Here is a 16,293-nt window from a genome sequence, read left to right on the forward strand (position 1 = left end):
ACTACCTTGCGGTGTTTCAACGCCATTTTTATCATGTTTTATAATGCTAGGCTGCCTAAATTTGGTTCAAACCTACTTTGCAAACAACGTGCTAACCTCTGAAAAAGACTGAGACAGCACTTTTAAGCTCACAGCGCCATCTTGTGGTATCTTCTCTGTTGTCCATTTCGTTACTCCTGCGACAATGCGGCTGTCAAAACATTGTATTTAAACATTAAGAAGTTTACAAGTTGGCAACTTGACGCGGTGTTATTTTATTAATAAGCTCTGCCTTTCGTTGTTTACTGTATGTGACCAAACACGTGCTCTTCGAAAGAGATTTGCGGAGAAATGCTGAACACGTGATAGTTACAGGAAATCAAATCAGACAAGATCACCACTAGTGTAAACTGAAAATACATTCAAATCCCACTCGGTAAACAGCACGTTTCAATGTTTACGCACTTTAAAGACTGAACCAATGGCGACCCCGTTTGAACACCAGAGGGTTTTCTCTCCTTGTTTAAAGTGCGTGGAAAACCTAAGCAGAATCCAAACCATTTTCCTTATCTGTATTATTAAGGCCTTATATTGTTGTAGAGCAACAAGCATCTATGAAACGAGTTTTGCGGTCGTGTAAGGACACACCAGGGCTCAGTGAGTGTCTTTGTTACATTAGGAGCATCATTCACACATGTACGTTGCGACGAAGTTTATCTGGGCTGCACAAGTTGGACAGACACATATCAACCCGCGCATGCGCAATAACGCCACCATCCAGCTCTAAATAAGAGTTAAGAGAGAAACGAGGTGAGTTGCACGTTTATCAATAAATATGACGTTAATGTCGTCACCCACGCAGTAAACAACGATACTAACACAGAGTGCGTTTCTTGTTTAACACTTTTCAACCATTGCGGCTATTTTCAACGAGGTTTAAAAACCGTAAAGATAAATAGAAGTGACAAGTTTGTGCAGAAGAAATTAAAAGCATGCAATTTGTTATTTGCTCAGGTCTGCGCGCAGCCGAGTTGTTATTTTTATACACGGATGAATGGCAAGTCATTCAAAGTGCCTCGGGAAATGTTTTTCTCTCGGATAAGCATGTGAAACTGTTGATTTGGTTTATTGTAGGATGCCCTGCTAATGTTACAGCTAGCCGGGGCTATCAGTCGGGCTAACGACATTCCGTGACAAGGGGAAAGTAAGGAGTTTGTTGACGAAGGGGAAAACATTGCGTTTTAATAAAACAAGTTGTACACTTGGGCTTCCCGTGTTGGTTGAAGGTCGGAACGACGTGAATCAGACCAGACAACTGTTATAATTTACATACTTTAAACGTGTCGGCGGCCCTTTGCTATGCTCCGCCATTTTGTTTGTCAGTCGAATGCTAATAATGGGCGCTCACGCATTGCACTTTATTTATGCTAAGAATAAATTCCGGCATCACTTGAAATATCCAAACAAACATCTGTAGTAAAGCAGACGGGCTTTTAGGTGATGTCTGCGAAGCTGCGTTACTGTACACTCTGGGGTTTTGATGAAATTTTGATTTATGATAAACGGCAGGTCAGGAACGTTATTACACTATTACCCACTGTATACCAATGATAATGTGCTTAACTAAAGTCTTCATTCTTTAAAAACAAACTCGCTGGGGATATGTGCGTTTTAACTTGCATTCTCAAGTATCCGCTCGCTTTTAAAAGACGGATTTAACGAGATTCTTTTAAAACAAGGAAAAGCTGAACTTGTTCGTCTAACTTTACTTCTAATCGCTTTCCTGCGTTAATAAGCGTTAAAGTAGTTCAAGTGTGTCTGTGAGAGTCTGTATACATAGCTAGCCTACAATAATTGACATCGTAACTATGTAGAAATACATATTTTGGTTCTGGTTTAAGTGCTTGGTGCAATCCGTACTGCGAGCAGCGGTCGCCCTCTATTGGAAATGGCTGGAACTGCAAACGCCGCGCAGCTGTTTCGTAAGTTGCGGGCGTTTATCAGCCGCAGTCAAAACACAGTTTTCGAAACGAAATTGATATATTGGAATACTGAAAACGACCGTCTTTGTGTACTAAAACAATGTGTGCGGATCTACCTATTTAAAAACGTCTCGGTGAATTTCTTCTACCGTTGCCAGATGGAAGTGATTATGATTAAGTCTGACATCAGAGGACAATGATCGGTTTTCCACAACTCAAGTCATTTTTGTATCAGAACGTTATGGAGATCAAGATTTTGTATGTTATTCTCACATTATTTTGCGTTTTAAGTTTTCCGTTTCGCTCACAGTAGAGTTTTTGGTCCTGAAATGAACTTACGGGCCTCAATAAAATCCTCAAGACTTAAAATAATTTAAAACATTAACAAAACAAGCATTCAAATAAACCGATAAACGATATTTGTGACACTGGTAGCACGGGTATATTTGTAGCAATAGCCAACAATATATTGTGTGGGTCAAAATTATCGATTTTTCTTTAATGCCAAAAATCATCAAGATATTAAGTAAAGATCATGTTCCATGAAGATATTTTGTAAATGTCCTACCGTAAATATATCACCCCTGGTGAAAAAACCAGCATATGCTGGTAGGTATGTTTTGATGCTGGTTTATGCTGGTCCTTTGCTGGTCATGTTGCTGGTCAAGGACCAGCATGAACCAGCAAAGGACCAGCTTAAACCAGCATCAAAACCTACCTACCAGCATATGCTGTTTTTTTCACCAGGGATGGCTTAATTTTTGAGTAGTGATATGCATTGCTAAGAACTTAATTTGTATAACTTTAAAGCTGATTTTCTCAATATTTAGATTTTTTTGCACCCTCAGATTCCAGATATTCAAATAGTTGTATCTCGGACAAATATTGTCCTGTCCTTAATGGAAAGCTTATTTATTTAGCCTTCAGATGATGTATAAATCTCAATTTCCAAAAATTGACCGTTATGGCTAGTTTTGCAGTCTAGGGTCAATTTATTTTATTATTATTATTTATATTTAGGTCTTGAAAATCTAAATATATGTGAGAGCAATTATTATAATTCTAATTCAAGTGAGGAAGGATTTTTAAAAAGTCTGACTGTAATCAGTGTTGAGTACTACCTTGTGTACTGCCTGCTTTAAATGTTTCAAACAGTTTAGAAATACTTGGAAAAGTAATCAAATGTACTCTGTAACATTACCTTAATAAAGTAATTGAAATAGTTACAATACTTATTAGATTTTAAATAGAGTAACTTGTAATCTGTAACCTATTGCATTAGTAACTTTCCCAACACTGTTTGTAGTTTGGTAAAATTTAAGACGCTTGTAACAGTATATTTTTCTCTTTTGACCTGCATTTCATAGGTAAAGATGGCAGAGACATCTACGAGTGATGGTCCTGCCACAGGAGCCGATTTTGACATGATGAGCGCCCTTGACTGGAAAGACGGCATAGCCACGTTGCCTGGCAGTGATATTCGGGTACAAATATTTAATGTATTTAATACATAAAGAGTGATGTAAGGGACGTATTTGACTGGAATGTGCTGATGAAAAATCCCAATATCTGGTTTGTTTTTAGTTTCGGATGACTGAGTTTGGCACCCTGGAGATCGTCACAGAGGTGGAGCCCAAAGTTAAAGAGGCGGAGCTTACAAGCCCACAGTCTCAAACTACAAGCACCAACAATAGTCATTCTCTTGAGCAAAACAAAACTTCAAATCAGACTGCAAAGCCCCAGTCGAATACAGAGCATCCGACAAGTACTGTGGGTGAGTAACTTAAGTAACTTAAACATTTTCTTACTAAATAGAGGAATTATTTGTCCTGTAATTTCGTTTTTGAGAACTCAGAGAACTGTTTTTTTTTTTAGTTTCCACTGACCCTCACAAGCAGGCAGGGGCAAACAACACTAAGAGCCCCATTGCTGTGGAAAGCCCCAGTGTGAGTACAGTGCCCAATGCGATTGTTCCCATGACTGAGGCGACTGCAAACTGCAGGTCATGTGGTCTCTCTGGTTCACGCGAATCCTTTGTACAAGGCAAATTTTGCAGCGCTTCTTGCGTACAGCCCTCCAGTGGCAGGTACATGTTTTTGGTGTTCACTGAGATCTGCCTTTTGCCCTGTTTATGGTGTATTAAGTTTGAGTGTGTGTGTGCAGGTCAACCCCAGCTGAGGCTGTCGAAGGAGAGCGTTTAGGTAAACGTGTGAGAAAGAAGAAAAAGATGTTTATGGAATCTGGAGATGAAGAGGAGGACAACATAGAGGAGGAAGAGGTAAGGTACACAAACACACACCTAACTCAAACAAATGAAAGCGATTTCAACATTAATGAAATGTCCTAAAGTGGGATTTAGTGTATTGCTCAATGTTAGTTTATTTTTTTTCCTTTTTCAGGAGAAGGTTAAATCCTCAAAGGGAAGACGAGCAGCTAAAGTTGCTAGACTAGGTTGGTCATTTTCATTTATGCCTTACACACGTGCAGAAACACACACTCTGGCCAGACAGTGTCTCATATCTTGTATTGCACAATTTATTGGTGCCAAATTAGTTATCAGCCAGTGTTAGGGATTCTGTTTAAAGAGAGTTTTTTAACTTAATATATTGGATATGTGTCCTCTGATATGTAACTGTACTGCTCATTTCCAGTGTTTTTAATTTAAGCGAAACATTTACACCTGGCAATCATGTAATTAATTCTTAGTAAGTTAATCTTTAAAAACATGAATTATTTAATAACATAGTTAAATGTAATCTTCATGTAATCTTAAAATGAATATCCTGTACATACTGTACATTATGATGTTGTGATGCATTAATTCAGCTGTAGCGTTTAAACAACTGATTTTAGTTTTTAGTCTTTTAGCCTTTTTTTTTTTTTTTTTTTTTTTTTTTAGACAAAACAGTAAAGAATTGTAATACTGGCAATTCATCTGTTATCAGCTATAACATGAAAATAATTTTCGGCTTCATTTTTATATTGCTGCATCTCAATTTATATGGCTAGATTTTGTCTTGCTTTCACTCAGTTTCAGATTCTCCTTTATTCTGTGTATTATCAATTATAATGATTTTTCAAATGTATAATCACTTTAAAGAAGTCCACTTCCAAAACAATGATTTAAATATAATGTACTCATCCCCTTGTCATCCAAGATGTTCATGCCTTTCTACAGTCGTAAAGAAATTATGTTTTTCGAGGAAAACATTTCTGCGTTTTTCTCCATATAATGGACTGATATGGTGCCCCGATTTTGAACTTCCAAAATGCAGTTTAAATGCGGCTTCAAACGATCCCAAATGCAGTTGTAAATGATCCCAGCCGAGGAAGAAGGGTCTTATCTAGCGAAACAATCTTACAGTCTTAAAATAACTGATCGTTACGTTACGTAAGACCCTTCTTTCTTGGCTGGGATCATTTACAACCGCATTTGGGATCGTTTGAAGCTGCATTTAAACTGCATTTTGGAAGTTTAAAATCAGGGCACCGTATCAGTCCTTTATATGGAGAAAAATCCTGAAATGTTTTCCTCAAAGAACATAATTTCTTTATGACTGAAGAAAGAAAGACATGAACATCTTGGATGACAAGGGGGTGAGTACATTATTTGTAAATTGTTGTTCTGGAAGTGGACTTCTCCTTTAAATGCTTTAAGTAATATGAATTGTCTTTGTTTGATTCTGTGTCCATAGTGACAGCACCTCTTGTTAAGAAGAAAAACTGGAGTTGGTCAGCATACCTGGAGGAGGAGAGAGCCGTTGCCGCTCCCATGAAACTTTTTAAGGAGGTGGGACACAGCATATATACCTTGTGTTTTTTGATCATTAATGATTATTTTGGTAATCGAGTAATCAGTCAATTATTCTGACAATTAATTGAGTAATCAGGTAGTTATAATACTTTTTTTTTTTTTGAGGTAATAAAAATATACCTAAGCAAACAATAGCCTTTAAAATACATATATAATAGCAATAATAATTGGTTCAAATAAAGTATTAAAAGCAAGTAATCGTATGGCTTTATTGAACAAAACTGTGAAAACACATAATGTATTATGAACAACAGAACTAACGTACATTATGCATTAGAACAAATGCCTGTAGAGGGTGCCAATGGCCAATTGTGTTTACACTTTACTGATCTAATCCATGTTTAATATTGGCTAAATAACATTTAATTTGAATGTCCACTTAATCATTCATTTTTAGCTACTTCTTTATTACAGAAATGCTACAGCCAATGTAATTTCTTGTATATGTGGACATAAAACGTGTAAATTTAAAATGAGGGTTTACATTTTTATTTTGAAATGGCGATGAACAGTTAGCATATTGAGATAAATATTGATGTATTCTCCTGTGTTTGCATAGGTTTATAAATGATTTACCTTACAAATCTGATGAAATAGCGCACGTTGCATTCTCAGGTGAATGTTATAATAAGCCCAAACTCACAGCAATATGCAGAGATGGAGTTTGAAAAGCTCCACACATGTACATGATAACTGTTTGTGTGGAGCAGCGTTTATTGTGAACAAAGCCCCTCTGATGTACATACGTAAAAAACCTGCATCGCATATGTTTATTGAATTAAATTGTAGTGTTTGTGAATTCACAATTATGCTTTATTATTGTTAAATGGGTTTAATATAATGCAGCCTTAGAAACCGGTCTAATAATGCATTTCATGGATTCTTATCTGTGAGCTGCGCTACTTCTGGTATTTTGACAGTTAGTGGACACGGGCAAAATGCAATAGGGGATTTTTTTTAAATGGAGTTCTCAAAATGAATCAAGCCCTACTTAAAATCCTGATTAGGATTCTTAGTTTGATGTCAATCCATTTTTGTGTTACTTGAACGAAAACTTTTTTTTTTTTAAATCACGAATTATGTGAAGTTCAGTCATTTTGTATTTGTGTGTTTTTGCAATACAGCACCAGTCATTTCCTCAAAGCAGGAACGGATTTAAAGTTGGCATGAAGTTAGAGGGATTGGACCCCTGTCACCCTGCTCTCTTCTGCGTTTTGACCGTTGCAGAGGTAAAAAGGGTCAAAAGTTACTGTGATTTTACTTAATATGTGACTTTTAAGGCACAAAACTAAATATGTTTTTTAGTTGTGCTTATTGTAACATATCTGTCTTCTGTTCCAGGTGCAAGGCTACAGGATTCGGCTTCACTTTGACGGTTACCCTGAGTGCTATGACTTCTGGGTAAATGCTGACTCATGGGATGTGAAACCACCAGGCTGGTGTGAGAAAACTGGCCTCAAGCTATTGCTGCCAAAAGGTGCTTACTGTACTAATAAAGAAGTGCTGCAGAATTAATCTGTTGTCAAGGATACAACATGCAAAGCAGCTCTTGTGCAGAGCTCTATTTTTGTTTTCGGTAAAACAATAGATGTGTTTTATCAGTGTTTCTTTATGTGTTGAAACTACTTAGTTTTCACACTGAATGGTGTGGAAAAATAGTCTACTAGCTGTTATTCTGAAATTGAACATAAATGTAATCGTATTGTAATTGACATGTGTTTGCTTGCAGGCTGCAGAGATGGAGAGTTTAACTGGAACACATATGTAAAGAACTGTAGGGGTCAGCTGGCCCCCAAACATCTCTTCAAGAGTCTTAATACAGTATGTACATTTCATATTCAGAGATGTCCCAGTGTTAGTTTCTGTTCCTGGAGATCATGCTGTCTGTAACCATGTGTGCTCTGCCATATTTAGTCGGTCACACCGTCAGGATTCCGTGCGGGGATGAAGCTGGAAGCCGTTGACAGGAAAAACCCATCACTCATCTGCGTCGCAACCATTGCTGCTGCTGTTGACAACCGGCTCCTCATTCACTTTGACAACTGGGATGATTCATATGATTATTGGTATGATAGTGAACAGAATTCTGAGCATATGAGTGTTTTCATGATTACTGTAAATGCATGTTGTAAATGCATTGTGTTTGTGCTCAGGTGTGATGCCAGCAGTCCATACATTCATCCAGTAGGTTACTGTGAGGAGGCTGAGTTAACACTCACTACACCTGCAGGTGAGATGCATGTAATATTCACCCCTTGTGGCTTCTGGACCCCATTTTGAAAGCCCCAGAATTAAAATTTTCTTTCCTTCTTTTCTTTAAACTAATGAGCGTGGTCTTAGGCTATGTTTTTGTTTAAAAATGCTTGATTTTTACTACAGTTATGCCTGTTGTTTACACTACTCCGGCGTTTTCAAACCTAGAAAATTAAGACTTTTGAAAACGCTGTTTTAAAACAAACACGCACTAATGTAAGCAGGGTCTTAAAAGGAACCCTTGGTATTAAGATGGCTTGATATTACATAAATGAAGTCTCCTATTGAAATATATAGTAGAAAACTCATGAAAGGTTTACGTTATTTAAAAAATCCACATCGTTTTATACATATTTTGGACTATGGGGGACGCCATTATGGCATAAAATGGTTGAGCTACTACTCTTCACTGCTTTCCCAGTGATAGGAAGAGGAGAAAAGAATAGGAAGATGCCTGTGGATGAATAAAACTTCCTAAAGACCTGCGTCTTTGTTCTTTCCACTTTGGTCCTAAAACCTTTGAGCAGGGGTGCCCAGACTCGGTCCTGAAGGGCCGGTGTCCTGCAAAGTTTAGTTCCTACCACAGTTAGATACACCTGAACCAGCTGTTCAAACTCTTACGCATACTAGAAACTTCCCAACAGGTGTGTTGAGGTAAGTTGGAGCTAAACTTTGAGGCTTTTAGCAGACCACAACTACTGAAAGAGCGTACCAGTGGCGATGGATATAAGTTTATAAGGTTGTAATGTATATAAGTTTATTAATGTCTGTTTATTATTGTATCTTAGATTATAAGCCACCCAAGGTTTTTACTTGGGAAAAGTATCTTGAGGAAACTGGAGCCCAGGCTGCACCAGCAAGAGCCTTTAAACAGGTGAGGTTTGATTCACCCCACTGAATCATGAGAGGTGTAGTTAAATCATTTGTAATTGGTAAAATGTCATTTTAAAGATCTGTTAATTGGTGTGATGCAAAAGTCAGCATGTATAACATGGAAATAAAATGTACACAAAAAATAAACATTTGATTTGGTTAAAATGTGCTGGTTTCATACGCATTTAGCGTTTAATTATTGAATATTTTCTGCAATTTTTATTTATTACTGTTGAAAACATTTTGTAAAACATCATTGGGAAAAAAAAACTTCATTGTAAAATGATAGTATTACTTACTATTTTTTATGTATTTCATGTTGTTATTTGCATTGTAAATGACCGTTGATCTTTGGCCATCCAGAGACCACCGCATGGCTTTCAAGCTGGGATGAAACTGGAGGCCGTGGACAAACGTAATGCCATGCTTATCCGTGTAACCACCATCTCTGATGTAGAAGACCACAGAATCAAGGTTTACACACAAATATATCTGTATTATATCATTAATATACACTACCAGTCAAAAGGTTTTGAACAGTAAAATTAAAAAAATAATAATTTCTTCTGCTCACCAAGCCTGCATTTATTTGATCCAAAGTACAGCAAAAACAGTACAATTTTTACATATTTTACTATTTTAAATAACTTTTTTCTATTTGAATATATTTTAAAATGTAATTTATTCCTGTGATTTCAAAGCTGATTTTTTTTAGCATCATTACTCCAGTCACATTATCCTTTAGAAATAATTTTAATATTCTGATTTGCTGCTCATAAACATTTATTATTATTATTATTATTATTATTACGTTGAAAGTAGAATTTTTTCAGGTTTCTTTGATAAATAGAAATCAAAGAAAAAAAAAATATATATATATATACTGACTCTAAGCTTTTGAATGGTATAGTGTATAATGTTACAAAAGCTTTTTATTTCATATAAATGCTGATCTTTGGATCTTTTGTCAAAGAATCCTAAAAAAACAGTTTTAAATATTGATAATAAGAAAAAAAAATGTTTCTTGAAAAGAAAATCAGCATATTAGAATGATTTCTGAAGGATAATGTGACACTGAAGATAATAATAATGCTGAAAATGTAGCTCACAGGAATAAATTATATTTTAAAATGTATTCAAATAGAAAGCAGTTATTTTAAATAGTAAAAATATTTCACAATATTACTGCTTTTGCTGCATTTTGGATCAATATAAATGCAGGCTTGGTAAGCAGAGGAGAATTCTTTAAAAACATTGAAAATCTTACTGTTCAAAAACTTGTAGTATAAATTAAAACCAAAATAAAAATATTTAATATTAATTAATTAGTTATTTATTAATAACTATTTGAATTAATTGTATTTAATATGCTAATATAGTTCATTATCTTAGCAATCTCTCTTTCTGTATATATAGGTCCATTTTGATGGCTGGAGTGATGAATATGATTATTGGCTAGATGCTGATAGCCCTGATCTGCACCCAGTAGGCTGGTGTCAGAAGACAGGTCATCCTCTACAACAACCCAACGGTAACATACTCTTCTACACATTTACATACAGTGTTTCCACATATGACTTCTAATCAAACTCGTAATTGTAACTATATCAGGTCCCAGAGATTCTCCAGTGCCTCCAGGACAAGGCTGCCCAACCCCAGGATGCAACGGAGTAGGACACATTAGAGGACCTCGGTATGGAACACATTACACGTAAGTTATACACATACTGCTATGACTACATCACATAATGTTCATTTAATGCGAACAAGTCTCTTCACTATTTTTAGGGCAGTGAGCTGTCCATACTCAGATCTGAATTTGAATAAGGACGGGCTGGTGCCGGACAGACTAGGCGGGGAGAGGCCGGTCACGCTCAGTGGACCCCCGCGCCACCGGCGTGCAGAAACACTCACTCAGACGCATCCTCCCACACCCACCGCCAGCACCCCTGAACCCCCTGACACCACCACGGACGCCTGTCCACAAGCTCGCCCAGTCCGTGAGCACGTTGTGTGAGTGTCAGCAGTTACATACAGTTTGACTTTTTTTCACTGTCTCTCTCACACACACACTCTCTCACTCCTCATCTTTTTCTCATTCCTCCTGTACTTCAGGTCTGCCAGTGCTCCCAAATGTGTCAAGCCACCTCAAGTGAAGCAGGAAGGTGACGGGAAAGGTACAGATTTTTCAGATTTTACAATATTTTGGCTTAATTTGCTTTTACAGATGATCCATATTTTTTTTTGTCTGTATATATTAATTTATTTAAACAGATTTAAAATAAAAACTTTCTACCTTGAAAAATACATTACAAGATTTTTAGTGTTTTTTGAGGAGTTCTGCTCACCAAGCCTGCATTTATTTGATCCAAAATACAGCAAAAGCAGTAATATTGTGAAATATTTTCACAATTTAAAATAACTGCTTTCTATTTAAATATATATTTTAAAATGTAATTTATTCCTGTGATCAAAGCTAAATTTTCAGCATCATTACTCCAGTCTTCAGTGTCATATAATCCTTCAGAAATCATTTTAATATGCTGATTTGCTATTCAAGACACATTTTCAAACTGTTGAGTATATTTGTTCAGGATTCTTCGATGAATAGAAAGATCCAAAGATCAGCATTTATCTGAAATAAAAAGCTTTTGTAACATTATACATTATAACAGTCAAAAGCTTGGAGTCAGTATAATGTGTTTTTATTTTTTATTTTTTCCAGGGAAAGAAATTATAGAATTTAATACTTTTATTTAGCAAGGATGCTTTAAATTGATCAAAAGCGATGATAAAGACATTTATAATATTACAAAATATTTCTATTTCAGGTAAATGCTGTTTTTCTGACCTTTTTATTCATCGGAGAAACCTGAAAAAATTCTACTCAGCTGTACATAATAAAAACAGTTTTTGAGCAGCAAACCAGAATATTAAATCATTTCTGAAGGATCATGTGACTGGAGTAATGATGCTAAAAATTCAACATTACAAATAGTTACACCAGTCACAAGAGTTAAGACGTTTAAACTTGAATACGGTTGAAATTTTCAACACCATATGGAACCAAAATGAATCCACTTGGCACATGTATTTTCAACTAGTAGCATTTTCTTTCTTGTGGACATGTTTTTAAGGCATGTCATGAATGAAGTCTGTTTGTGTTGTAGATTCTCTTCAGCAGTTCCTGCATGAGTCTGTGTTTTGTGGATGGGAGCCACCGAGGTTTCATCTGTGTTGGGAAAAGCATGGCAAACTCTTGCCTGAAGCTTTAGGCCTCACTGCCAAGAGAGTGGCCAAATGGAACACAGAAGAGGTGACATTTCATAATCCTGGAAAAAAATCGCTTATGCTTTTAAAGAGGTTTGTATTTTTATTGTGTCTCTTTTGTTGATGTTGTTCTTTAAGGTGGCAACTTTTGTAAGAGGGCTGCCTGGCTGCAGAGAGCATGCTGCAACCTTTAGGAAGGAGGTAAATGGAAAAAACATCACTTGAATATCAGCAGAAAGTACCTTTCCCTGTACACTACCATTCAAAAGTTTTTGAAAATAGTTTCAGTAACACTTTAATAAAGGGCCCAACTCTCTCATTAACTAGTTGCTTATTAGCATGCATATTACTAGCATATTGACTGTTTATTAGTACTAATAATGCACAAGTTAATACCTTATTCTTCACCATATTATACAATTGAAGTCAAATTATTTAATACTGACCTCAATAAGGTATTTCACATAAAAGATGTTTACATAATCTACAAGAGAAAATAATAGTTGAATTTATAAAAATGACCATGTTCAAAAGTTTACATACACTTGAATGTTAATGCTGTGTTGTTACTTGAATGAACCACAGCTGTGTTTTTTTTTTGTTTAGCGATAGATGTTCGTGAGTCCCTTGTTTGTCCTGAACAGTTAAACTACCCGCTGTTCTTCAGAAAAATCCTTCACGTCTCACAAATTCTTTGGTTTTTCAGCATTTTTGTGTATTTCAACCCTTTCCAACAATGACTGTATGATTTTGAGATCCATCTTTTCACACTGAGGACAACTGAGGGACTCATTTGCAACTACTGCAAAAGGTTCAAACACTCACTGATGCTCCAGAAGGAAAAACGATGCATTAAGAGCTGAGGGGGTGAAAACTTTTTGAATCTGAAGATCAGGTTAAATTGTCTTCTGGGAAACATGTAAGTATCTTCTGTAGATTCTTACACGAGGGCAGTACTAAATGAAAAAAATATGATATTTAGGCAAAATAAGAAAAATGTACACAAAGTTTTCACCCCCTGGATCTTAATGCATCGTGTTTCCTTCTGGAGAATCAGTGAGCGTTTGAAGCTTCTGTAATAGTTGCATATGAGTCCCTCAGTTGTCCTCAGTGTGAAAAGATGGATCTCAAAATCATACAGTCATTGTTGGAAAGGGTTCAAATACACAAAATGTTAAAATACCAAAGAATTTGTGAGACCTGAAGGATTTTTCTGAAGAACAACGGGCAGTTTAACTGTTCAGGACAAACAACTGTAAATCCTTAATCATACCCAATACCTGAACTTAAAAGCTACTTTAATAACTATCAATAAACAGTAATTAGGAGTTTATTGAGGTAAAAGTCATAGTTAATAGTTGGTTAATAGTAAAAACAGGACCTCAAAATAAAGTGTGGCTGAAGTTTCTTATACTCAACAAGATCAAAAATACACTAAAATAGTAATAGTGTAAAATTAATATTACAATTTAAGATTATGGTTTTCTATTTTAATATATTTTGAAATGTACTGTATTCCTGTGATGGAAAAACTACATTTTAATGGAGAAGTCCTAAAATAAAGATTCACATACAATTTACTCACCCCCTTGTCATCCAAGATGTTCATGTCTTTCTTTCTTCAGTCGTAAAGAAATTATGTTTTTTGAGGAAAACATTTCTACATTTTTCTTCATATAATGGACTGATATGGTGCCCCGATTTTGAACTTCCAAAACTTGTGAATGGTAGTGTATGTAGGACTTATTTAGCTCTAATCAGCATCTTCTTTCTTAGACAAAGTGAATATGTACTTAAGATATTTGTTTTACCTTTCCCTACAGCAAATTGACGGCGAGGCCTTCCTGCTCCTTACTCAATCAGACATTGTTAAGATTCTGAGCATCAAGCTAGGACCTGCTTTAAAAATTTATAATTCGATCCTCATGCTGAAGAGCGCAGATGAGGAGTAGACAACTCACAGTGACTGCTGCTCCATCAAACAACATGTTTGAAAGTTGCTCTCGCCCCCACCGATGTGTCCAGCAGACTAACAAATGATGGACTGATGGACATTGACAGAATCAGCCAATTCAACAAACTTCATGTGATCAGAAATATCACAGCTATAGATTTGATATCTCTGCACTCGCTCTAAATTAGAACTCGTATTCTCTTTTGAAATCGATCGTTTGATTCGTATTAGACTCTGGGAGGGGTGAGTACACTACACTGAGGCACCTTAAATTGTTGAAAACTTAACTGGATTCTTTCATTGTTAATATTTATGTTTTTATGACGGCTAATTATGGCATGATGGTGGAGCTTTTACTTGAAATTTATTTTTTTGTCTGTAAAAATGCAAAAAGACCTGTGTTTGTAATTGAACACACATCCTAAATAATCCAAATGAGCCTGTTTGAGACCACTAGAGGGCAGCAGGATTGTGTGTGTGCGTGTGTGCGAGTGTGAAACACTTTTGCAAGCATGTGTGAGTGAGAAAAATGTATAATAGTTTGCTTGCATATAATGTCAGGGAATTCTTGCTCTGGGCAAACCTGGAATTGAATGTCTCAGTTTGTATTTACTTATGAAATGTTTGATCTTGTAAATTGCATTTGTAAATTGAGGAAATTGTATAGTGAATTGGACAGTGTGCTGACTCAGTAGACACTGCAAATAGAGTTAGGAATAGAAATGAGGGTTGTGTGTGTGAGTGTGTGTATTTTAAGCCTCTGAGACCCTGACATTTGCCTTGTACATGCATTCCTGAGTACTAAGATATTTTGTTATGTCCTTCACTGAGCAAAAAGCTTTTTGTACATCTCTGACCTGCTGTATAATACAGCTGTAATTCTCAGCTACGCTACAACTGATTTTACATGTTGGAGTCACATCGTTTTCATGTACTGGTTTGGATTTGCAGTGCTTCTCAAAGCTGTTGTTATACGCACATGCATATGGAGGTTTGGTCGTGTGGCATTAGGTTTGGAAACTGGATAAAAAATTGAAAATGGGTGTACAAAAACTAAAATACTGAAATAATCTGCAGATGCATTTGGATGATGATTGAAACCAAGATTTAGGGAATCCTCATTGCAGTGGTTAGGGTCAAGGATGGGTTTACATCAGATTTTGATTGTTTTCTTTGGTTTGTGTGCGTGTTTGTAGATTAAATGTCTCTGTCAGCAGACTCTTGTTTGTGTGACTGATTGTGTGTTTCTGAGTTTATTTTCTCGTACAGTCTCGAATGGATGAATGAGATTGAAAGAGAATAAATAAGGATTTCCAACAAAGCTGTTGTATTATTATTATTTTTTTTTTTTTTGGAGTCTTGTCATTTTAATGGATGCTTAAAGAATTCTATCATATCCCACATGCCTTTCTTTACCGAAATGAAATTTTCAATGGTAATGCTTATGAAGAAGCTCAGTGGATTTTCTTTTGTGTCTGTTGTATGCAAACATGCTGTATTTGAGAGAAAAAAAATTGTTTGGACTTTTTAATTACGAAAATAAACATATCTCTTTGCGCTCTTTTAGGACGTAGTTCTCACACCCATAAACTTTGCTCTCTGTCTTAAAACTTTCTGCTTGCATATTTGGCCCATTGTGTAATATATGGGTGTGTAACTGCATAGAGAAAAACGTCAACTTATTTGCAGTGCAGGGAGTTATCAATTATTTTTTGTAATTAAAAACAATTTTAAGAGATGTTTGGTAACACTTTACAATGTGTCATTTGTTAACATTAGTTAATGTATTAACTAACATGAACAAACAACGAATTACATTTATTACACTGTGTATTAATCTTTGTTAATGTTAACAATACAGTCGTTTATTGTTGATCACAGTGCATTTACTAATGTTAACAAACACAACTTGTGATTTTAATAATGCATTAGAGAATGCTGAAATTAACTAACTAAATGAATAAACGCTGCAGAAGTCCTGTTCATTTTTAGTTCGTGTTAACTAATGAACAACAACGTAAAGTGTTACCAGATTTTTTTTTTTTTTTTAAATGTGACCCTGGGCCACAAAACCAGTCATAAGGGTCAATTTTTTTAAATTGATATTTATATATCACCCAAAAGCAGAATAAATAAGCTTTCCATTGATGTATGGTTTGTTAGGAAAG

General features: G+C 35.8%; 1 protein-coding gene across 4 annotated transcripts; it reads left to right on the forward strand.

Annotated features, from left to right (window-relative positions):
* Positions 1-618: 618 nt before the first annotated feature.
* Positions 619-15,654, forward strand: l3mbtl1b (L3MBTL histone methyl-lysine binding protein 1b). Of its 4 annotated transcripts, none has more exons than XM_051132175.1 (21): positions 619-789; positions 3,329-3,445; positions 3,546-3,735; positions 3,837-4,047; positions 4,125-4,239; positions 4,361-4,412; positions 5,657-5,751; positions 6,900-7,004; positions 7,117-7,252; positions 7,505-7,596; positions 7,690-7,841; positions 7,929-8,005; positions 8,817-8,902; positions 9,265-9,375; positions 10,318-10,432; positions 10,513-10,612; positions 10,690-10,914; positions 11,017-11,078; positions 12,072-12,217; positions 12,310-12,372; positions 13,995-15,652. In XM_051132175.1, the coding sequence occupies exons 2-21, from the start codon at positions 3,335-3,337 to the stop codon at positions 14,121-14,123; spliced, it is 2,373 nt and encodes a 790-aa protein (XP_050988132.1). In that variant the 5' UTR covers positions 619-789; positions 3,329-3,334; the 3' UTR covers positions 14,124-15,652. The 4 variants fall into 4 exon arrangements, with proteins under 4 accessions (XP_050988132.1, XP_050988131.1, XP_050988130.1 ...); XM_051132174.1 differs by lacking the exon at positions 619-789 and adding an exon at positions 1,428-1,548 and having other exon boundaries at positions 10,513-10,594; positions 13,995-15,654; XM_051132173.1 differs by lacking the exon at positions 619-789 and adding an exon at positions 1,429-1,548 and having other exon boundaries at positions 13,995-15,653.
* Positions 15,655-16,293: the final 639 nt, after the last annotated feature.

Source organism: Labeo rohita, chromosome 16 (assembly GCF_022985175.1).
Source record: "Labeo rohita strain BAU-BD-2019 chromosome 16, IGBB_LRoh.1.0, whole genome shotgun sequence".
NCBI classification, from domain to species: Eukaryota; Metazoa; Chordata; class Actinopteri; order Cypriniformes; family Cyprinidae; genus Labeo; species Labeo rohita.